The sequence below is a fragment of the Artemia sp. Qi Xiang Cuo genome, chromosome 2 (genome assembly GCF_049724085.1).
Source record: "Artemia sp. Qi Xiang Cuo chromosome 2, ASM4972408v1, whole genome shotgun sequence".
NCBI classification, from domain to species: Eukaryota; Metazoa; Arthropoda; class Branchiopoda; order Anostraca; family Artemiidae; genus Artemia; species Artemia sp. Qi Xiang Cuo.
This window is the reverse complement of record NC_142795.1, coordinates 65,284,702-65,303,361: the sequence shown is the minus strand read 5'-3', so window position 1 is coordinate 65,303,361 and position 18,660 is coordinate 65,284,702. Positions and strand designations below refer to the sequence as shown.

The 18,660-nt window shown below is 37.1% G+C and overlaps 2 protein-coding genes across 2 annotated transcripts in view; one reads left to right on the top strand and one right to left on the bottom strand.

The window, feature by feature from the left end:
• Positions 1-14,374, bottom strand: part of LOC148955504 (phenoloxidase-activating factor 2-like) — a 57,146-nt gene extending 42,772 nt beyond the window's left edge. The window contains exons 1-3 of the mRNA XM_089107533.1: positions 14,318-14,374; positions 12,556-12,906; positions 11,720-11,888 (exon numbers count right to left, since the gene is read on the bottom strand). Coding sequence (XP_088963659.1) covers positions 11,720-11,888; positions 12,556-12,906; positions 14,318-14,374 — 577 coding nt within the window. The remainder of the gene's footprint in view (positions 1-11,719; positions 11,889-12,555; positions 12,907-14,317) is intronic.
• A 2,793-nt stretch (positions 14,375-17,167) lies between these two features.
• Positions 17,168-18,196, top strand: LOC148955503 (uncharacterized). The gene has a single exon (XM_089107528.1). It carries the CDS (start codon positions 17,168-17,170, stop codon positions 18,194-18,196), a length of 1,029 nt encoding a protein of 342 aa, XP_088963654.1.
• Positions 18,197-18,660: the final 464 nt, after the last annotated feature.

Here is an 18,660-nt window from a genome sequence, read left to right as displayed (position 1 = left end):
AGTGGATATTGAATCAAAACCCATTTAGGCTGGTGGCACTCCTCTGAGGAGCCCTAACGTTATGGAATCACTTGGAAAATTACATTAGATTTAAGGTACTTTTACTTGCAATTTTGCAACGGCTTACATTTATTAAGGATAACTTTGCATGGATTTGGACATTTCGATTTGGTTGACTGTTTGGTTATACTGTTTTGTCCTAGGTAGATAGGTGAGTAAGTCAAGACCTTGTCCAAGTACTTGTTTGCCGCAATTGCTACAGTTCTATCCTTCTTTTTTCGTTTCCTTTTTTTACCAATTAATTACCTCTACACATTATACGGGATATAAACAAATCTTTTCTTATTGTTTACGCAGGTTCTATTTGTAGGGTCTCTCCACCCTATACTAAAGGGAAACTAATCTGCAGCTTTATCATATTAAATGCCTAACTAGTAAAAGTCCAAACTTAAAATATAAATAATACCTCTAATACTTCCTTTCTATCCTTGCTCCTCAACCAATTTTCCTTTTTCTTTGTGGGCTCTGGACTCACAAAACAGAAATTTGAAAAAAAAAAATATTTTAAACGTATATACTTGGGGAGTTGACTTGTAGGAGCATATCATTTTAAAATACACAAGATCTTAACTAGTGGTTAATCCGCTCACAATTATTGGTACCATAACCCATTTGTAGCAGAATGTCGCTAAGCTAGGTGCGGATGGAGTGCCAAAAAACTGCTAGCAAAATTTTTTTAGCACAAAATGAAAATTCCATAACAATTCATACTGAAGCTGATTCGTGCCATTTTTCTTGAGAAAAAAAAACACAAAAAGTATATTGTACCCCTGAGTGAAAATTTATTTGTTATTCTTCCAAGAATAACAAAAAAAAGATACAAACTTCACTGTCCTTCCGTTTAATCTTCTTATTAGAAATGATAAAAAAAACAAGCATAATTGGAACGTATTAGCATAATTTGTATTTATTGTGTCAGCTCTATGTCTGAAAGAAGCAATCAAAGACATAGGTCAATCCAAGCAGTATGATTATAGTAATATTAATGCTATTATATTAATATTGACATATGATTAGTTAATCAATATATAAATGGAAAGTATACAATATTCGGTAAGAAATAATGCTCTTTATTCGTTTTTAACATTTCATTATCTTTTTTCTTTAAACTTCAAGTGTTTTACCCTCCGTAGTCACAGTCACAGCTATTCTTGCTGTTTGAACCGTGAACTGTAGTGCAACTTTTGTAGACTTTTTGTGACTGCTGTTCCTCGGTGGGTAGAGTTAGTGCGTAGTCATTTTTAAAGACCGTTAGATTTTCAAAACATTGAAGGGGTGACTTGTGTTATTACGCTTGGTCAAAATTCCATCATGATGTCGCTGCTAGGTTGTTTTCGTCATTTCTAGCCATGACACAGTGATGGCATAGACACACTGGGTCTTTCTCTCTTATTCCTTTCAAATGAGCTCCTAAACATCTCCCTAGGATATTCCAGGACCTGGCTAGCAGTGAAGAAGAAAAAAATTCACTTGTTATCAAACTTTAACGTTGCTTCCGTTATTTTGATTCTGCACTGTGTCTTCCCAATACCATAACACATTATAGAACTTGATGAAATTTTTAACCAAAAGAGGAAAACTTTCGTTTCAGAAAAAATAGGAAAAAATAAGAACATTAATTATAAAAGTATTCATCTTACCTGGGTAAATAGAAGTATGCGATTAGTAGCAAATCTACAGACATGAGAAACAGTAATTAACTTTCGGATGGTTTGGACTTGTTCGATGACTTATTATTGATTTTAGTAAGCTGAGATTATAAAAAATATATTTGCTGTTGAGAGGTTATTAATAATTAATAAGATGAGTAAAAAGTCAAACTGTATATCAGTAAAGTATATACGCCATGAGTAGGGAGGCCTCATGAGTTACAGGGGGAGTCCATATATCGGCATGTTTTTATGGTTTTTCTCACTGAAAATGTTTTTTCATGGTTTTTCTCACTGAGGATGTTTTTTTATGTTTTTTCTCACTTGGATGGATGTAAACATAAGTTTACATCAACAATTGATGTATGTAGACATCTGGTTATTTTTTGGTGGTTATGTGTGTTGATCAATTTATTTGTTGTTTTCTTGGATGTCAACATAAGTCCAACAACAACTTGGATGTAGACATCTGGTCATTGTTTGATGGTTATGTGTGTTGGTCAATTTATTTGTTGTTTTCTTGGATGTTAACATAAATTCACGACAACAACTTGGATGTCAACAACAATTGCTGTTGTTTTCTTGGATTTTAACATAGGTTCACATCAACAATTGCTGGATTGATCGAGTCTAACGGGACAGGGTCAATGACACCTCTTTCTAGGTCAATTCATTTGTTGTTTCCAAGCGTATTGATCAAGTCTAAAAGGACACGTGTCTGCTTCTAACACAGTCAGGGAGTCGGAAGTATTAACAGTACAGGATTGCAGTGAATATAAGGAAAGGATTTTGGCTATAGTTGGTATTAGTGTGAGAAGAGAACTCAAGAAGTGAGAACAGTTTGACTTTACTCATTAGGATATATTTGTAATGATGAGTGTTTACACTATTAGAAGTTGATAGTGGAGTTGGTGGCAATGATACAAGAGCACCAAACATTGCGGTGGAAATCACGAGAGGATCACGGCTTTGTCTGGAATGGGATGAAGTATATGAGCAAATGGGATATCTTTGAGCAAATTTAAAATGGAGGAACAATTATGCTTCGCTGGCAAAAGTTGATATAGCGAATGTGAATAGACTTCAAAGTGCTTTAAAGGCAATAGTGAAGCATATCGAAGATAATAAGCTGTATCGCTAATTGTACATGTGTAATATTATTGTTGTAATTATACAATAAAATTGTTTCGAAATCGATAATGTTCCCTTTCTTTTTGTTAGAATGTTAGGCTAACGAATCATGGTCAGTCTAGAGTCAGTAGTCAGAGTGATAGGATTGAAAAATGAATAAATTCGAGAAAGAGAGAATTAGATCGAATCTTGTGATTATGGAAAAACATTTGATTTTGGATGATGATTTTCTCGAGTTATCCCTTCAACGGAAGATATTCTCACAGGGAACACTTGGCAAGATAATGAAAACTGATTCTCCCCCATTGGACTTTTGTATGAAACTTTTACGACGTGACTCAAATGCTTATACTCAATTTATTGATATATTAATTGGAACAAAGCAGAATAATATCGTGGATATACTTTTGAAAACATTGCTATAGATTCAATTGAGATGGCTCCGCCTTCAAAAGAGGTAGCGTCACAGAGTTACTCCCCTCACCATTCCCCCCTCTGAATTTCTCAAATGAGGATCAGTTTCGTTTTAGCTGTGAGAGAGTTGACATCGGAAACCAAAAATGTTCTATACATGTCCACTATGCATGTACACTCTTGGCAGTTGGACATCATGTGAGAATTGTACAATTATTGATGACTATAATGAAAAGTGCAAATTATGTGATCCCTGTAAATTACATAGAGGATATGCAGTACAAATTAAAGGATGTAATTCATGTCTTGAAGAGATTTGTGAATCTCACCTTAGAGGACATCTGTGCTCCAACTGTAACTATGATTAATGTGATCAGTGGGAGAATACTTACCCCGGTATGATTGGAAAGAACCCCAAACGTGAGTTTAGTTTATTTCTACGAGATTGGAATTGTCGTGGATTTAAATTATTTTGGGAGGAAGAATCAGGTCTACGATTCAACTGTTGGAGTAACAAGACAATTTAGTTTCCACGTCATCGTTTTGACGACACTGCCTATTATGACTATAAACCTAGTGATTTTTACTTGGCAGTTACCGAATATGATTCACCAGTTGAAAACACTGTATGTGATATTGCTTCAAATAGACAGATTGAAACACGTGAATTTCATAATATGAACGCAAATAGTATCATTGACTATACAAAGAGATATGACAAGAGTGAAGTTACATTATACTGTAGCAAATGTGACCCTGACTTTGCAGCCAATCAAGATCATTATGCAGTGAATCCAAATGATTTACCGGCATTAGTGGTTCAGGACAGTTGCCTATACACCGAAGAAAAAGAAATCTAAAGTGAAGAATAAAGACGCTGTTGTATATACATTTTCCATTTATTAATAAACAAATTCACATACATTTTTCAAACACTTTACTCGTAGGACACTAAAATCAATATTATACAGGTCAGAGAGGATATTTTCCACCATAAAGTCGTTCAGACGTGAATAATCTACATAAATATTGAGAAACTGCTTGTAAGTATAGCCACGACATTGCAACACAAAATTTAGTAGCGCATGGAAGCCACAGCTTTTAGTCCTCAGATCCTGCACTCTCTTCCGATTTTGAATAATAGTTTTCCCACTGTTCTCAATATACTTGCTGATGTGTGCAGTTTATAATGTATAGGGTAGGCCAAAAAGATTAAAAATTCAATCGTCTTTATTTTTGAAAAATGCATAACCAATGACCCGTCTGCACAGTTGATGGACTGCTAATAACAATAAACAGGGTATTGTTGGCGCTTTGAATTTTTCCAAAAAAGTCCGAGGGCAGACAATAGGATCTGTATTTGGACATGTCCATATTAAATACATTGTTTATTTGACTGGTATTCATGGTGCCAAGTCCAGTAGAACACTGCCTTCGGGAGGGATTTCCCAATAAGTTTCATATTGATTTAGTGAGATTAGTGCAATACTCTTAGCTAACGGGTCTGCAAATGTAGACTCTAAACGCACACTCTCCGTACGTACTATACTCATATCCTGGGTGCCAGACAAATCCAACACAATGATACCATGTGTTTTAGCAAACTTTTCTTCGTTTATACCATTTTCAAATAGTTGTGAATCATGATCTAGGGTTTGCATGGTCAACTCATACAATCTTCTATAGGATTTATCAAAAGATAGATTCTAGAGTGGGATGCCATTTATTTTGCAGACAAGAGATGAAAGCCCAAACATTTCAAATTTATGTAGGCATCCAGTCCACGATCTTATTGCACTAGCGCTTTTTACAAATGCAAACGCCAGTTTTGACGGAATTTCGCCATTGATAAAGGATGAGTCGGTGAAGGTACGTGAGCCTGTGGCAATATGAAGTTGATTGGTGATTGTATGAGGAACAAGTAGTTTAATATTATTTCCACTGGCTCTCAGTTTTTCCTCTGCCAAAGCAACAGCACTCATGACCTGTTTTTTGCGTACAAGTAGTATTGCCGAGGTGAGGGAGAGAGTCACATCTGGATTGGCAGCAAGTCCTTTTCTCAATTTGAAATTATATGGAGCAAGCGTCAATTTTATATCCACTTTAACATTGGGTGGTATCCATTGGGGTATAATACATATTTCATGATATATTTTTCCAACTAGATGTAATTCACTAGTTGTAGCATTTTTAAGTGCATCTCTATTGTTAATATCAGTAATATATTCATATCCATTGGAGGTGCCTCTCAATTCCTTATATGACTTGGGTGTCATTAGCATGAATTGCATATAGCTAGTATAATTTGAGAGATTGTTGCTTGTGCTCACCAGCGTGCCATTTATGTAGACACTGATTTGACGAAATAAATTATGTAATATACAATTTTCATAGGATATTCCATCGGCAAGAACTGGCAATGTATTATCGGATTTCCGGACTTTCATTCCTAAATCTATAAATGTCGATGACATATCCATAAAGTAGTCTTGGTTGGAATAAATTTAAAAGTGGATAGTATCGAAGAAGTGTTGCTGTGGATAAAATTGTGCATAGTATCCATGTTTTACAGTCAAATTAACATTTTCTGCATTGAATAGATTTAATGAGGAGGTGATTGAAGGTTGAGAATCCTTATGCGATAGATATGACATCTTAGGAAAAGAAATCTAGTTTCGATCTAACAATTCTCTTCCTGTGGCTTCTTCTTCTGTTTACTGTAGGTGTCGGCTTTTTCCTTCTTTTCTTTTACAGGGTTGATATCTTTCGTTTCTGTCCTGAGTAGAGACTGATGAGTGATGCAATGTTTCTCGACCTTTTTAAACCTTTTCCATTTTGTTTTAATCTCTCAGTAAGGGTTCACGCACTGGACCTAAGATTTTCCGAAGCACTTTTTTAAAATCCTTGCCAGAGCCCCAATCGTATAGTGTAGAGGATGCAAAATCTGTCGCAGCCGGTACAATATATTTTCTAGCCAGAGGTAGTGCAGAGCGAAACAGCTTAGGAAAGCAACTGCCAAGACCATAGCCAGACATTGACGAGCGACCTTTGTAATAGTCCATGCCATTGCCCAGTTGTCTTGGGCCAAGAGCATTAACATAGCAGTCAATATCAGGACAAATGAATACCACTTTTCTATTAGACATCTTGTTGCTGAATGGGTCGAATATGGCATGTAATCACAGCCAAACCTTTTGATTTTGCCAGGGGATCACCTAATTCAGTTCTTAGTGTTAACTGACAGAGTTCCAAATAGGAAGTAATTACGGGGATATACTGAAGATGCTTTATATTGTAGTGGTGAATATGTTCTTGATTGGTTTTTTGTTCAAGAACACGTAGGAGGGGAACATTGCTATTGCCAACCCGGGATGTTTCAACAAATGAACTTTAGAGAAATACACAAGTTTCCGTGGAAAAGGCAGGCGGATAGTCAGCAAAAATAAAATTAGTGCTTTCAGCACTTTTACCATAGATTATATTGAGCTTAAAGCCAAGAACATCTTTTAGATTATCATTGAGAATAACCTTTTCATTGGCAATGGGTGAACTAATGTAGATCTTGCCCTCCTCCTTTGAATAGTTGAAATGAAAGACTCGTTTTTTACGAGCGGAAATTCTTTTATTGATAGAACGACATAAATCATTCACACAGGTGAGTTCTTCATAGGTAAATTCAATATATGGATAATTCATCCAATTGATTTTTTGAATTTGCTCTTGTTCACCTGAGGGTGGCGGCCAATCCTAGGGTCTAATTTTTATATCATATTGGCGATCTTTTCTCATGATATCATATGTATTCTTGAGAATGCAGTCGACAAGAACCACTTCATACGCGCCGTCGAATTTGATGGTGGGAGAGAGTTTCGTCCAAAAATCACTTGTTCTATTCAAGTCATTGTAGAGAGGATCAGAAGCATTTGACATGAAAGAAACATACAAATCATTGGGCATTGTTAATGTCTTCAACACTGACCCAAGAATCAAAATCAGATTTGTATCCTAGCTAGCGAACAAGCAATTGTCTCTTGCCCCTGCGAGTACGACTCTTTAATATCTTTTCAATTTGATAAATTTCACTAGTGTTTCTAACTTTTTGCAGTCCATAATCATAAAAACCGCCGAGAATCTCATCATCTTTGGTGTCTCGAAGTCGATATGTTGTGGGTGTAGTGTCTAAGATTTTGGACACTTTAAAAAGTTCAGTGCTCCATAAATAATTCCCCTTTTCAAAAATATTAGTGGTTCTATCAATTCGAACAGTATCACCAACATTGAATTTCTTCTTCACATTTTTTTTCACTGGAATAGTGCTTTAGAAAAGCATCAAATGTATTTTCACTGCAATGAACTTCCCGAGGGCTTGAGTTGGACAGGGATCGATGTGGTCGATGGTTGCATACTTGCATGATTTTATCTAAATCATGAATAAGAGCAGCAGTATTTTTCAGCGTACAATATCTTGAAATTAATAGACGAATCGTTCTTATCAACCGTTCAGCCAATGCAGCCGTTATCGGGCTGTGACTATGGTAGATAGTTTTATTATATTTCAATAGAACCTTTTGCAAATTACGATTAACAAGTTCGCTACCGCGATCCAATTGAATTTTTCTATAGCAATCCTGTTCAAGAATAATTTCTAAAGCATGAGCAACTTCAACACCTCTCTTTTACTGCAATGGAATGGCATAGGCATAGTGACTAAAGACACTGATTGCCCTTAGAATATATTTTTAAGGTGCATTGTGACGTCGTTGAATCGCGTTTAAAGTTAAAAGATCAGTTTGCATTATATGCAGAGGGAAGAAGGCCTTAGTTTGTCGATATTGTTTGCCACGAAGCCTGCAATTCCGATGCAGTGTGTAACTTGGTTCATTTTCTAGATACTTTTTTGCTTTTTTTAATGTGCTACCATCTATGTCAGAGGCAACTTTAGAAAGCGTTGTGGGGGAACTTAGACTTCCCGCTTCACCAATATTTTCATAGACACGTTTTAGAACTTCAACCATTTTGAAAGCAAACACGTATTCTAATGTCCCCTCCCCTTTTTGCACACTGGAGGGTGAAGCAATCCGTCGTCACTTTTGACTAGCCACCATCGTTGGTGCTATAAAATCATTGCTGCTGCTGCCGCTAGTATTTTCCAAGATTGAATCTTCTTCTTTTTTAAATGGTGGTGTTGGTGTTGCTGGAGGACTATATTCTCTTAGTTTCTTTAGAATTTGCTTATTGCCAATAAGACTTTTTGGGAAGTTTGATGCATATAGAAAGGTGTATAGATTATTGTCAAATGATAATAGTCCTTTATAATTCGTCACCATATCACAAATTAAATCAACTAGATTATAACTTTTTCTCTGAATTATAATTCGTTTCCCTGTGCTGTCGACCTGATGATCACCACCAGTTTCCAACATGAGATATGTTAATACTCTTTTACTCTGTTCTCGATAGGTCACTGGCAATAGATTTCCAATTGTTGTCACTATGGAATTCAATTCCTTCTCCTTTGATTGTGCAGAATATTGAGGAGATGTTTCCTGTTTAGGGGGATCTGTGATTGTGACGGTGGGTCTCTCACGATAAGGTCTATGTTTGTCTACACGTCGCAATGCATCTTGAAGTAAAACTAGCTTTTTATCATCGGCAATATTCTCATCATTAATAAATTTGATTAGATTGTCTTCAAAATGTTCCACTGGTGAGAGGACAAGTTCAAATGGCGTCAATTTATAGGGTTTAGAAATTCTCTAGAGAAAACCATTTATAAGTCCTGCAACTATTGGCAGTAAAAGTGTAAAAAAGCTACCGCCCGCTTGAAGGAGACGTTTTTTTTAAAAATTTCCCTTGTTTTTGCAAGCCAAGGCACGTACAGTGGAACAATGTTGCTTTGTCTGTTGTCTAAAACCTTCTGGCAAGTGTACTGTGCCATCAGTTAAATTTAAACAAATTTCAGATATTAGATTAATGAAATCATTGTCAACACCAAGTTTGAGTATGGCCTTCCTGAGTGAAGGTTTTGAAGTGCTTAAAACGGAAAATAAATGCCGTTGTTCATGTAGTTTCTTCAGTGTCATGATGGCAACTAATAGCCTTTTGTACTGTTCACCGTAAGATATACTGTAATTTCTTTGTCGAAAATATCTGTGACTACACGTAGATCCTCGGGTGTGCTCTGATTAAGATCTAGCAAAATGTAGCCTTAGGGCTTATTTGTCGCCTGATCGTACGCTGACAGCAGAAATTTGGGGGCACCTGGATATATTTGCTTATTAAGAGTTATTAGTGAGCTAGAATCACGAACAACTCGGTAAATAATATAGATGGTGCAATTTCACTGTCTGGAAAGTGCTGTTTAAGCAAAGTAAAACAATCAAAATTGTCGTTTTTCTGCGCTTCAATCAACTAACTCAATGCATTTGGGAAAAAACTAAACGAATCTAACAACCTGATTTTATTCAGGCACGTATGCCCATTATTCACCACCTGCCATTTCAAATGGAGAAGAACTAACTTCTCTGCTGATTTGGGGTTTATATTATTGGCAAATGAATTGTTTACCCATGGACTATCTACTCCCCCTCCCTCCCTGTGCATATGTGCCAAAGCCGGTAAAATAAATTTTAAATCATAATTTGCGTTTTGAATGAAAACCGGTATAAAGAACTGCTGTCTTACATTCACATTGCACGATTGATGTGCTACCCCTCTAAAATTACTACCCCCTGATGATATTTCCTGCCACAAGTGATTATGATCGATTAATTTCCCCCTTCCCCCCTCTTTTCCCCCTAGTTCCTTTCCCCTTAGTCCCCTCTTCAAATTTACTTTTACAAACCCAGCATATTTTTTATTTTTAATCTCCAGAGGATCCTCTGCAGACAACAACATTGGGTAATGGGTATTTCTCAAACGAGAAATAGCTCCATTTGCAGTGCCAATTAATTTGGTCAGTGCCTTGATCATGCACTCGTCCTCATCCAACGTTTCAACTACTTCTAACAACTGCATAGCGTTAGAACTGTCTCTTTGCACATGGGCAGAGGAAACCGCTAGGGCTCGATGTTCTTTGATTCGATTCGGAAATCGAGGATCATTCACTTCCACTAGCTTCACTTCACAATCCAAAGAGATTTTATTGCTTTGGAGGAGGGTATTTTGAAAATTTTTAAAACGTAAAATGGCCCTATCCCCCGAAACCGTTTCCACTGACTGGTAGCGATGCCGTCTACAATGTTTCATATGATTTTGTAATTTTAATTCAGTCCAAAATATAGACGGGCATGTCGGACAGTAGAAACGTGTCCCCCTAGTCTTACCCTCCCACAGAAGTCTACTAATGTCTGTAATAGGGTTAAAATGGTCAATTGTATTTGGGTCACTGGGTGGTGTTTACAACAACCAAACCCAGTGCTTCACCAATTTAATTGGTGAAGCCCCTTGCTGGGAACAACACCCCCTTTTTATTAGAGCGAGCCCCATCTTGAAATTCAGTTTCATACTGAACCACAGTAACGCCGATACTTAAATAAGCATTGGCCATTTCAAAAATATCAATGGACCTGAGCGTTACTGGGTGTTTTCCCTCTAAACATGAAAAATCTACAGTGGGAAAATTGGAACCCACTTTCCCATGTACAGCCCAATATTCAAAATTTTTCTTTGTGGCTTTATCTTTCAAAGGTCGGAAAGCTGACATGAGGAAAGCATACATGAAACATTTTGGCCTGTTTCGAAACATATACGTTGAATGCCCTTACACGCCTCTTAATCTGGATGATGTTTTATCAAAACTGTACCCTCATCCCTATGCCCCCCTCTTAAAATAAAATCTTTTTTAAATTTACAAATATTTACGCTTAAATTTTCAACAAAAAGAACCACAGGTCCACTCCCATTCTGGTTATAATTTTCGAGATGCGTAATAATGTGGTCTACCCATTCCATAAAAACTGTTTCGTAATTTTTCTAAATGTGAATAGACCACTAGCATCTCGGTATGTACATAATGATAATAAACCTCGCTTTGACCCTCATTTAAATAAAATACCATTAAAACAATTGAAACCTTAATAGCATTCCTACCCCCACAACTGAATCTGGTTTTCTAACAGTGCACGAATTTTATCTACATATTCATGGAAAATTTCTATAGGGTCAAATAAAAAATTCACCCCCCCCCCATAAGCGAATTAAAAGGATCCCCAAAAGTCGCAGTGTAGACGACTATCGTATTTAATATTGAATTTGACTGCTTGAAGTCTGGAAATGCTATAAATTGGGTATTGTCACCCTCCTCCTCCCCCTCCCCTCATTGTTCAACAATTGGGTTGTTCGAAGCCATTTCAGTTGTTTGAAGTATATTCGTATAATCAGTGGGGGCTTCCCCGTTAATTCCCGTGTAAAATCCTCTAAAAGCTGTAAAGTATTCGGACTCAAGTCCCCCTGCTCAACCGTACTAGGTTCTATATTAAAATAATTAGTTAAAAAGTCATCGATATTGCCAGGTATTTCATTAACGATACCATGCCACTCGTTGATAGGTGATGCTTCCTGAATGAACTCCATAGATGCGTCTTCTTTTTCAATCGATGAGGATGATGATGGCAAATATGGAACCAATGCAATCTATAAAAGAAAATTGCATATTTTCAAAGTGTCTAAATCACCCTATTTTAAAATTGGATTATTATTTACATGTGCTTAGTAGCATTTGGTTTACTCCATATATCCTGAAAGTTCCAACTTAATATAATCTAAAACATTAGATAGTAGATTTTGATTTTGTTCAAACAATCCCCCCAAAAAACATTTCATATTAATAGTCCATATCTGCTTTGAAAAAAAAACAGGTGTCATTACTTGGTTTGACATGGATAGCCTAACTCATTCAGATCATCTCTCGAAAATAGCTTATTTTCAATGTGTATAAACCAACCTCCTTTGACCTTACATTCGTTAATACAAGTCTGTTATTTCCAAGATTTTCTGGAAAATGCGATTAAATGGGAACCGTTAACTCTTATTGAATGCTCCAAAATCTTGGCAAGTTGAAATTGAAATTTGTCAACAATATTACGGAAATTAGAATCCACATGTATAAATGATGAATGGTATAATCTCTGTCCTTCAAATTGAGTTGGAAGAACAAATCCTTAGCGAAAAAATATCTTTTAATATCTCTGACACACCTTTGCAGTGTTGAAAAATAGCAAAAAGAAAGGGCCTAAAAAGGTTGGAAGAAACAGGTAGATATTTCTATAACCAGGTAGAAACTAAAGACAAAAATGCTTACATTTGCAAATTCCGGCTGCACTTGGATTCCAGATGGTCCTGGCAGCACGTGTTGGAGAATTACCTCATGACCTTGAGTAGACGGGGCAGGTCTTGAAAACTCGGGCAACACATGTTGGAGGGCAAGCTCACAATCTTGTATAGGTGGTGTGGTGGCATTGAAAGCAGCCATACACTCTCTTTTTGGTTTTCGGCCTGGCTGTATTGTTGCCTGCACAGATGAAACTTGGGCAGACTGTGTAGAGCTGAAGGGCATCGGACAGTGGCCATATTGTATAACTGACGCCCTCGTAGGGGTTTTATCTTGGAACCTAGCCATCTTTGATGGACGGCGGCATTTGTCAGAATCATCCTTAAAAAAAGAAGAAAAATTTAGTATATGATAATAATGTTACTATAATAATGTTACTGAAGAAAAGAAATTAGTGAAAGAAATATTTTTATGAAAGCCTCTTAATCATCTAAAGAGTAGATAAAATCCATGAATTCGAAAATAAGAGCATTTAAAATGCCCCATCCCTTCCTTTCCGGGAAGGAAAAACTATGAAGATTTAACTAAAACATTATTTGCTTTCATCAAATTCATTTGAAAATAGAACACTCCTCTCATTAGGTATAATTGTCTGCAAAAGCAATCTTTTTCAGTTCTTTTAATAAAGGATGTATTTCGTTTAGAGTACAATAGACATAGATCTAATTTTGCCAATCCTCCCCCCTAAATTAAAGATTTTGCTTTTTAGCCTAATACTATCACAGTTTTCACCTCCCCTGAGAATATAAATGACACTTTTTCGAAAGAAAGCTAGAAAAAAGGAATAATATGCACTCTGAAGGGCTGTTAGCACCACCCGCCCCCCCCCCCGCCTTTTACATAATTTCCATGTCCTAAAATAATCTCTTTTAATTTTGCAGACAATTTGTTCCCTTCTTTCAGACATCATAGAAATACGCAAAGCATTGAATCCTCACAAGCTTAATTAACAGCAATCTCTTTCCGCAAGAATTTTGTTTACGAAATCTCCCCTCTTGTTGGAGATTCACGCACGTCTTTGTCTATACCGCAAAAGAGAGCCGATTCATTTTGATAATTTTAAACATATCAAGGGGAAAAGACAATTTTGAGCAATAACTTCAATTGAAAGAATTAAATGGTGATGAATGGTGGGAAGGGGGAGGATGGGGTTTATGTAATGGAAAAAAGAGTATATTTTCAAGCAATGTATAAAGATTTTTTTTGGGGGGAGGGGGGTTATACCTGAATTTGAGTATGTTTTGAGGGTGGCCATGTAAAATGATTTTATTTGGAAATAACCTAAGAAAATTTACTAAACAGAACTCACTTGAGTTGAGCTATCTGTGTAATTGAATAACACAGAATGTGTATTTGAGGGGGGTAATAATTGAAGTTTTAACCTGTTAACGGAACTGATAAATTTAGGTTGACAGCTTAATGGAAATTAGCATGTCTAAGAAATGACGAAAGTTGCCTGTCACTTTTAGCTAAAATTACAGAAAGCATGAATTTATCTAAAAGGAGAATTATTTTCAATAAAGGAATTAAAGTTGTGAACAGGGGGAAGGGGGGGGGGGTTACATGGTAAAAAAGAGCTTATTTTTCGCTTTCTAACGGCTATAAAGATAGCATAGTGGAGTTTGTATTGGGGGGGAGGGGTTGTACCTGAATTTGAATATGTTTGGAGGGGGACCATGTAAAATGATTTTATTTGGAAATAACCTAAGAAAATTTACTAAACAGAACTCACATTATTAATCATTGTAGCCAAAGTTTCCTTAACAATAATATTTGATCCTCTATCCATAATGTCTTGAGACTGTATGATAATTTAACCTCAACGCATGTCCGTTATAAACAAAATCTCAAGGGCGAATTGTGATGTAAGGAAACCTTACGTAACTTCCCTGATTAGCTTAGAAAGAGACATGTGTCCCTTTAGACTCGATCAATAGGCTTGGAAACAACAAATGAATTGACCTAGAAAGAGGTGTCGTTGACCCGTCCCGTTAGACTCGATCAATCCAGCAATTGTTGATGTGAACTTATGTTGAAATCCAAGAAAACAACAGAAATTGTTGTTGAAATCCAAGTTGTTGTCGTGAACTTATGTTAACATCCAAGAAAACAACAAATAAATTGACCAACACACATAACAATCAAACAATAACCAGATGTCTACATCCAAGTTGTTGTTGGACTTATATTGACATCCAAGAAAACAACAAATAACTTGATCAACACACATAACCATCAAATAATAACCAGATGTCTACATCCATCAATTGTTGATGTGAACTTATGTTTATATCCTTCAAAATGAGAAAAACAATGAAAAAAAATCTTCAGTGAGAAAAACCATGAAAAAAAATTCTCAGTTTGAAAAACCATAAAAACATGCCCATATATGGACTCCCCCCCTTTAACTCATCAGGTCTCCCTATTGCCATGCGCACAGCAACGCAATAGTTCTGGTTTTGTCCTTTTTCAGAATATATAAACATAAGAGCAGGTTGGTGAATGTGGTCCACTCGTTTATTTTGCATATCCTCGCAATCTCACTATTTTTGCGACATTGGAGCCAACATTGGAGCCAACTGTCTCATAAAATTCTGACTTTATCAGTAAATAAGCATACCTTATCTTACTTTTCTCTCCAGGTTCCTTATAGTTTTCAATGAGGTGTCAGAATTTAGATAAAACGAAAGTTTGGTTTTTCATAGATATACTAATTTTGACATTAAGTTTAATCGTTTCTCTGAAGTTAACGACCAAGAAAAAACAGATAAATTTATATGCAAGGGGAACATACATTTCTTACTTTTCTCTTCTAGTATTTTATACTTTTGGATGGGGGTCAAGTTACATACAGAATGAAAGATTGACTTTTCCTGAAATTGCAAGACTTCATTGCTGTCTTTTTAAAGTGACCGTGATAGGTATGGACCACATTCACCATTCTAAAGCAGCCGTGATAGATATCTCAAGCGGTTTTGACATCCATCCAGTTCCGCTTCAACATGACCAGAAGGATATTTTCAAAGACTTTTGCAGTTGAAATAAGGAAACTTCGGAAGTGGCTACGTCAATGCTCTGCAGCATTCTTTTCTTCTAGTAGACAGCTGCAGCAGGCTATACAAAAGTTAAGCAGTATACAAGTTACTGCTTAATGATGGCGTACTCGTTTTCGAAGTATATCGACGTTACGGAGCATCTCTGTTCCAAAACATACGGCAATTAAAAAACCTTTCCGCAAAAATTTGTCTCAAACTGAGTTTTATAGCCAACAACATTAAGATAAATGTACCCAATCTATTAGTCTTATCGTGCTCAATTTCAAAATTATTAGATTTTTTCTAAAATCTATTACATCTCCTTTTCTCAATCACAAAAATTGTTGTAATTTGAACCTTTTGGTCCAAGGAAAAATAGTTTGCTTATGACTTCTAATTTCCCAGGGATTACGGTTTAGGGACACGGAGAATTCTTGGAGACACTGGGCACTGGCAAATTTCTGGATAGCTATTGCTGCAATTACCGAATGCTGGAATGTAACTGAACAAAATTGCATAAGCCGCAACTGTGGAGGTGTTGCTATTTTCTGCAGGAACGATATTCCCTATAGGTTCTTGGACAATCTACAAGATTCAGACCTTGAGTCTCTATGGATTTACACAAGGCCCAAGTCACTACCTCGCCATTTCTCTTGGATTATTTTATTGGCAGTTTACTACCCTGAGAGTGCCAGAAATCGTAAAGAACTGATTTTACACCTCCAGAAAGGAGTAAACTATTGCCGCACCAAATTCAGTTCTCGGGCCTTCGTCGTGTGTGGCAACTTTAACCAAACTAACAGACAGTACTTGGCTCACAGCCTCGGACTTAAGAAAGTTGTAAAACCTCCAACCCATATAGCCGGTGGAACATTAGACCTGATCCTAACTATTTCTGATGAGTTTTACACCGACCCAGTTTGTTTAGAGTGCGCTAGGAAAATCTGATCACTTTACTGTTCTTTGAAAAGCAAAAGCTCCGACAAATAGACCGAAACGAACACAGTTTGTCTTGCGTCCCACCACTGAGTCAAATATTTGTTCAGCAAAAAATGGCATGAGTCGGTGTAAAGGTTAACAGGCAAAACCCGCGATCCTCACTTAAAAATCCTGAAAGAGGACGACACTTACATAACAGCTACTTAAGTTAATGGCTTTTTTTTGCTGGTATTTGCACCACTTACCCAAGTTTCTCACAAGAGGAACTCGCTGCAGTCCTTGACACTAGTGCACCTTGTGACCAACGGCCATCAGTTGAGCCCCATCAAGTGTGCACAGAACTACTGAAGCTCAATCCTCGTAGCTCCTCATATCCTGGAGAAATCCTAGTGCGTCTCCTCCATGAATTTGCACCCTTCCTTGCTACTCCTCTCGCTAGTATCATCAACCTTTGCATAACACTGGGCGAATTTCCCAACCCCTGGAAAAATTCCTACATCAAAGTGATCCCTAAGATATCCCCGCCAAAGTCATGCTGCGGCTTAAAGTCTATCTCGCTGACTCCCTGCATTGCCAAGGTAACAGAGACCTCCGTTGCAAGACTGCTGATGAGTGATATAGAACCAAATATAGACCCTTTCCAGTACGGATGTCTCAGCGGCTCCAACACGTCAGTGTACTTAGTGCGTCTGTATGACGACATTCTATCATGGCTCGAGAAAGGGAAGAGCTTCTTAGACTTGGCCCTTGCTGATTACATAAAAATCTTTGATGTCATCAAACACATTATAGCTTTTAATAACCTAAGTGAAATGGGCGCCAAAAGTGACTTGCTGTGTCTAGTCGCTGATTTTCTTTCCCAGCGGAAGCAGTGCGTTTTTGCTCTTAGCGAAGACAATTCAAATTCTGCTTGTCTCCCAATCACTTGCGTTGCCCCTCAGGGCACTAAACTAGCCGGAATTATTTTCCTCGCTGTGATTATTTTCATCCTGCGTACTTTCAAGAACAGATATAAATTCGTTGATGATCTGTCATTCTTACTGAAATACCTACTAGAAGGCCAATCAGTGATCCCCCTTTTTGATCCTAGTCTACCCACGGTTTTTCAGAATGAATGCAAGCAAGCTAGCCTTAACATCAAAGAGCAGAAGTGTAGGGTGTTGCGTTTCAACCCTCTTAAATCGGACTTTCAGGAGCCCCCTACCTTGTTTAAAACAGTTGGCAGTGAGAAAATTCTGGGGGTAATTTTCTCCGTTGACTGCAAGTTCAACAACCACGTAAGTGACCTTGTGCGAAAAGGGTATGCAGCAATGCTGTCACTGGTTACCATGAAGCGGTTCGGGTTCAGTGTGAATTCCATGAAGCTTGCCTTCAAGGCATATATCCTACCCATCATTGAATATGCGCGCCCAGTGTGGGGCCCTAGTGTACAGTTGAGTGCTGGATGTGTCAAGATATTCAAGCTATTTAAATACGGGCTTGTAAGATTATGCTGGGTCAGGCCTTCACTACTTACGACAATGCACTTAAGGTTCTTGGCCTGGAGTTGCTTTTTAAACGCCGTCAGAGGCATATTTGCCAGTTCGGCCATTTCCTGCTCCGTAGCAGCAAACACAGGACGATCCTGCCCCTGCTAGCCCCCGTTATATCCCGTACCCGGAGACAATACAAGCTCAACCCAGTGACATGCCATCGACTCGCTACCAGCATTCCTTTGTCCCCTTTTTACAGACACGGTCAACAAATCCTAAAAAAAGTAATATGGTTTTATTCATTTTTGTTGTCGTATTTGTTATTTAACTTTGTCATATTTGTAAAAACTTTCGGTATTAGTGCTTTTAGGCTAAAAAGAGTAAGTTTGATAAAATATGTCTACGTCTATGTCTATGTCCGTTGTCTGAAGTTCGACGTAACCTCAAGGCTTAACAAAACGCGGTATAAAATAATCAAACCATTATAAAAGCACTGTATTGGTTTTTATTATTATTTTCTTGTTAACAGCACACCCTTGAATTGAATTAAACTTTATTAAAAAAAAATATATACCATTAAATCATTTAACAAGTACCCGTCCAGATAAAACAGACTGCCGTTTCATGTC

Coding starts and splice junctions, on each gene's coding strand:
- LOC148955503 (XM_089107528.1), top strand. CDS start 17,168: ATGAGTGATATAGAACCAAATATAGACCCTTTCCAGTACGGATGTCTC.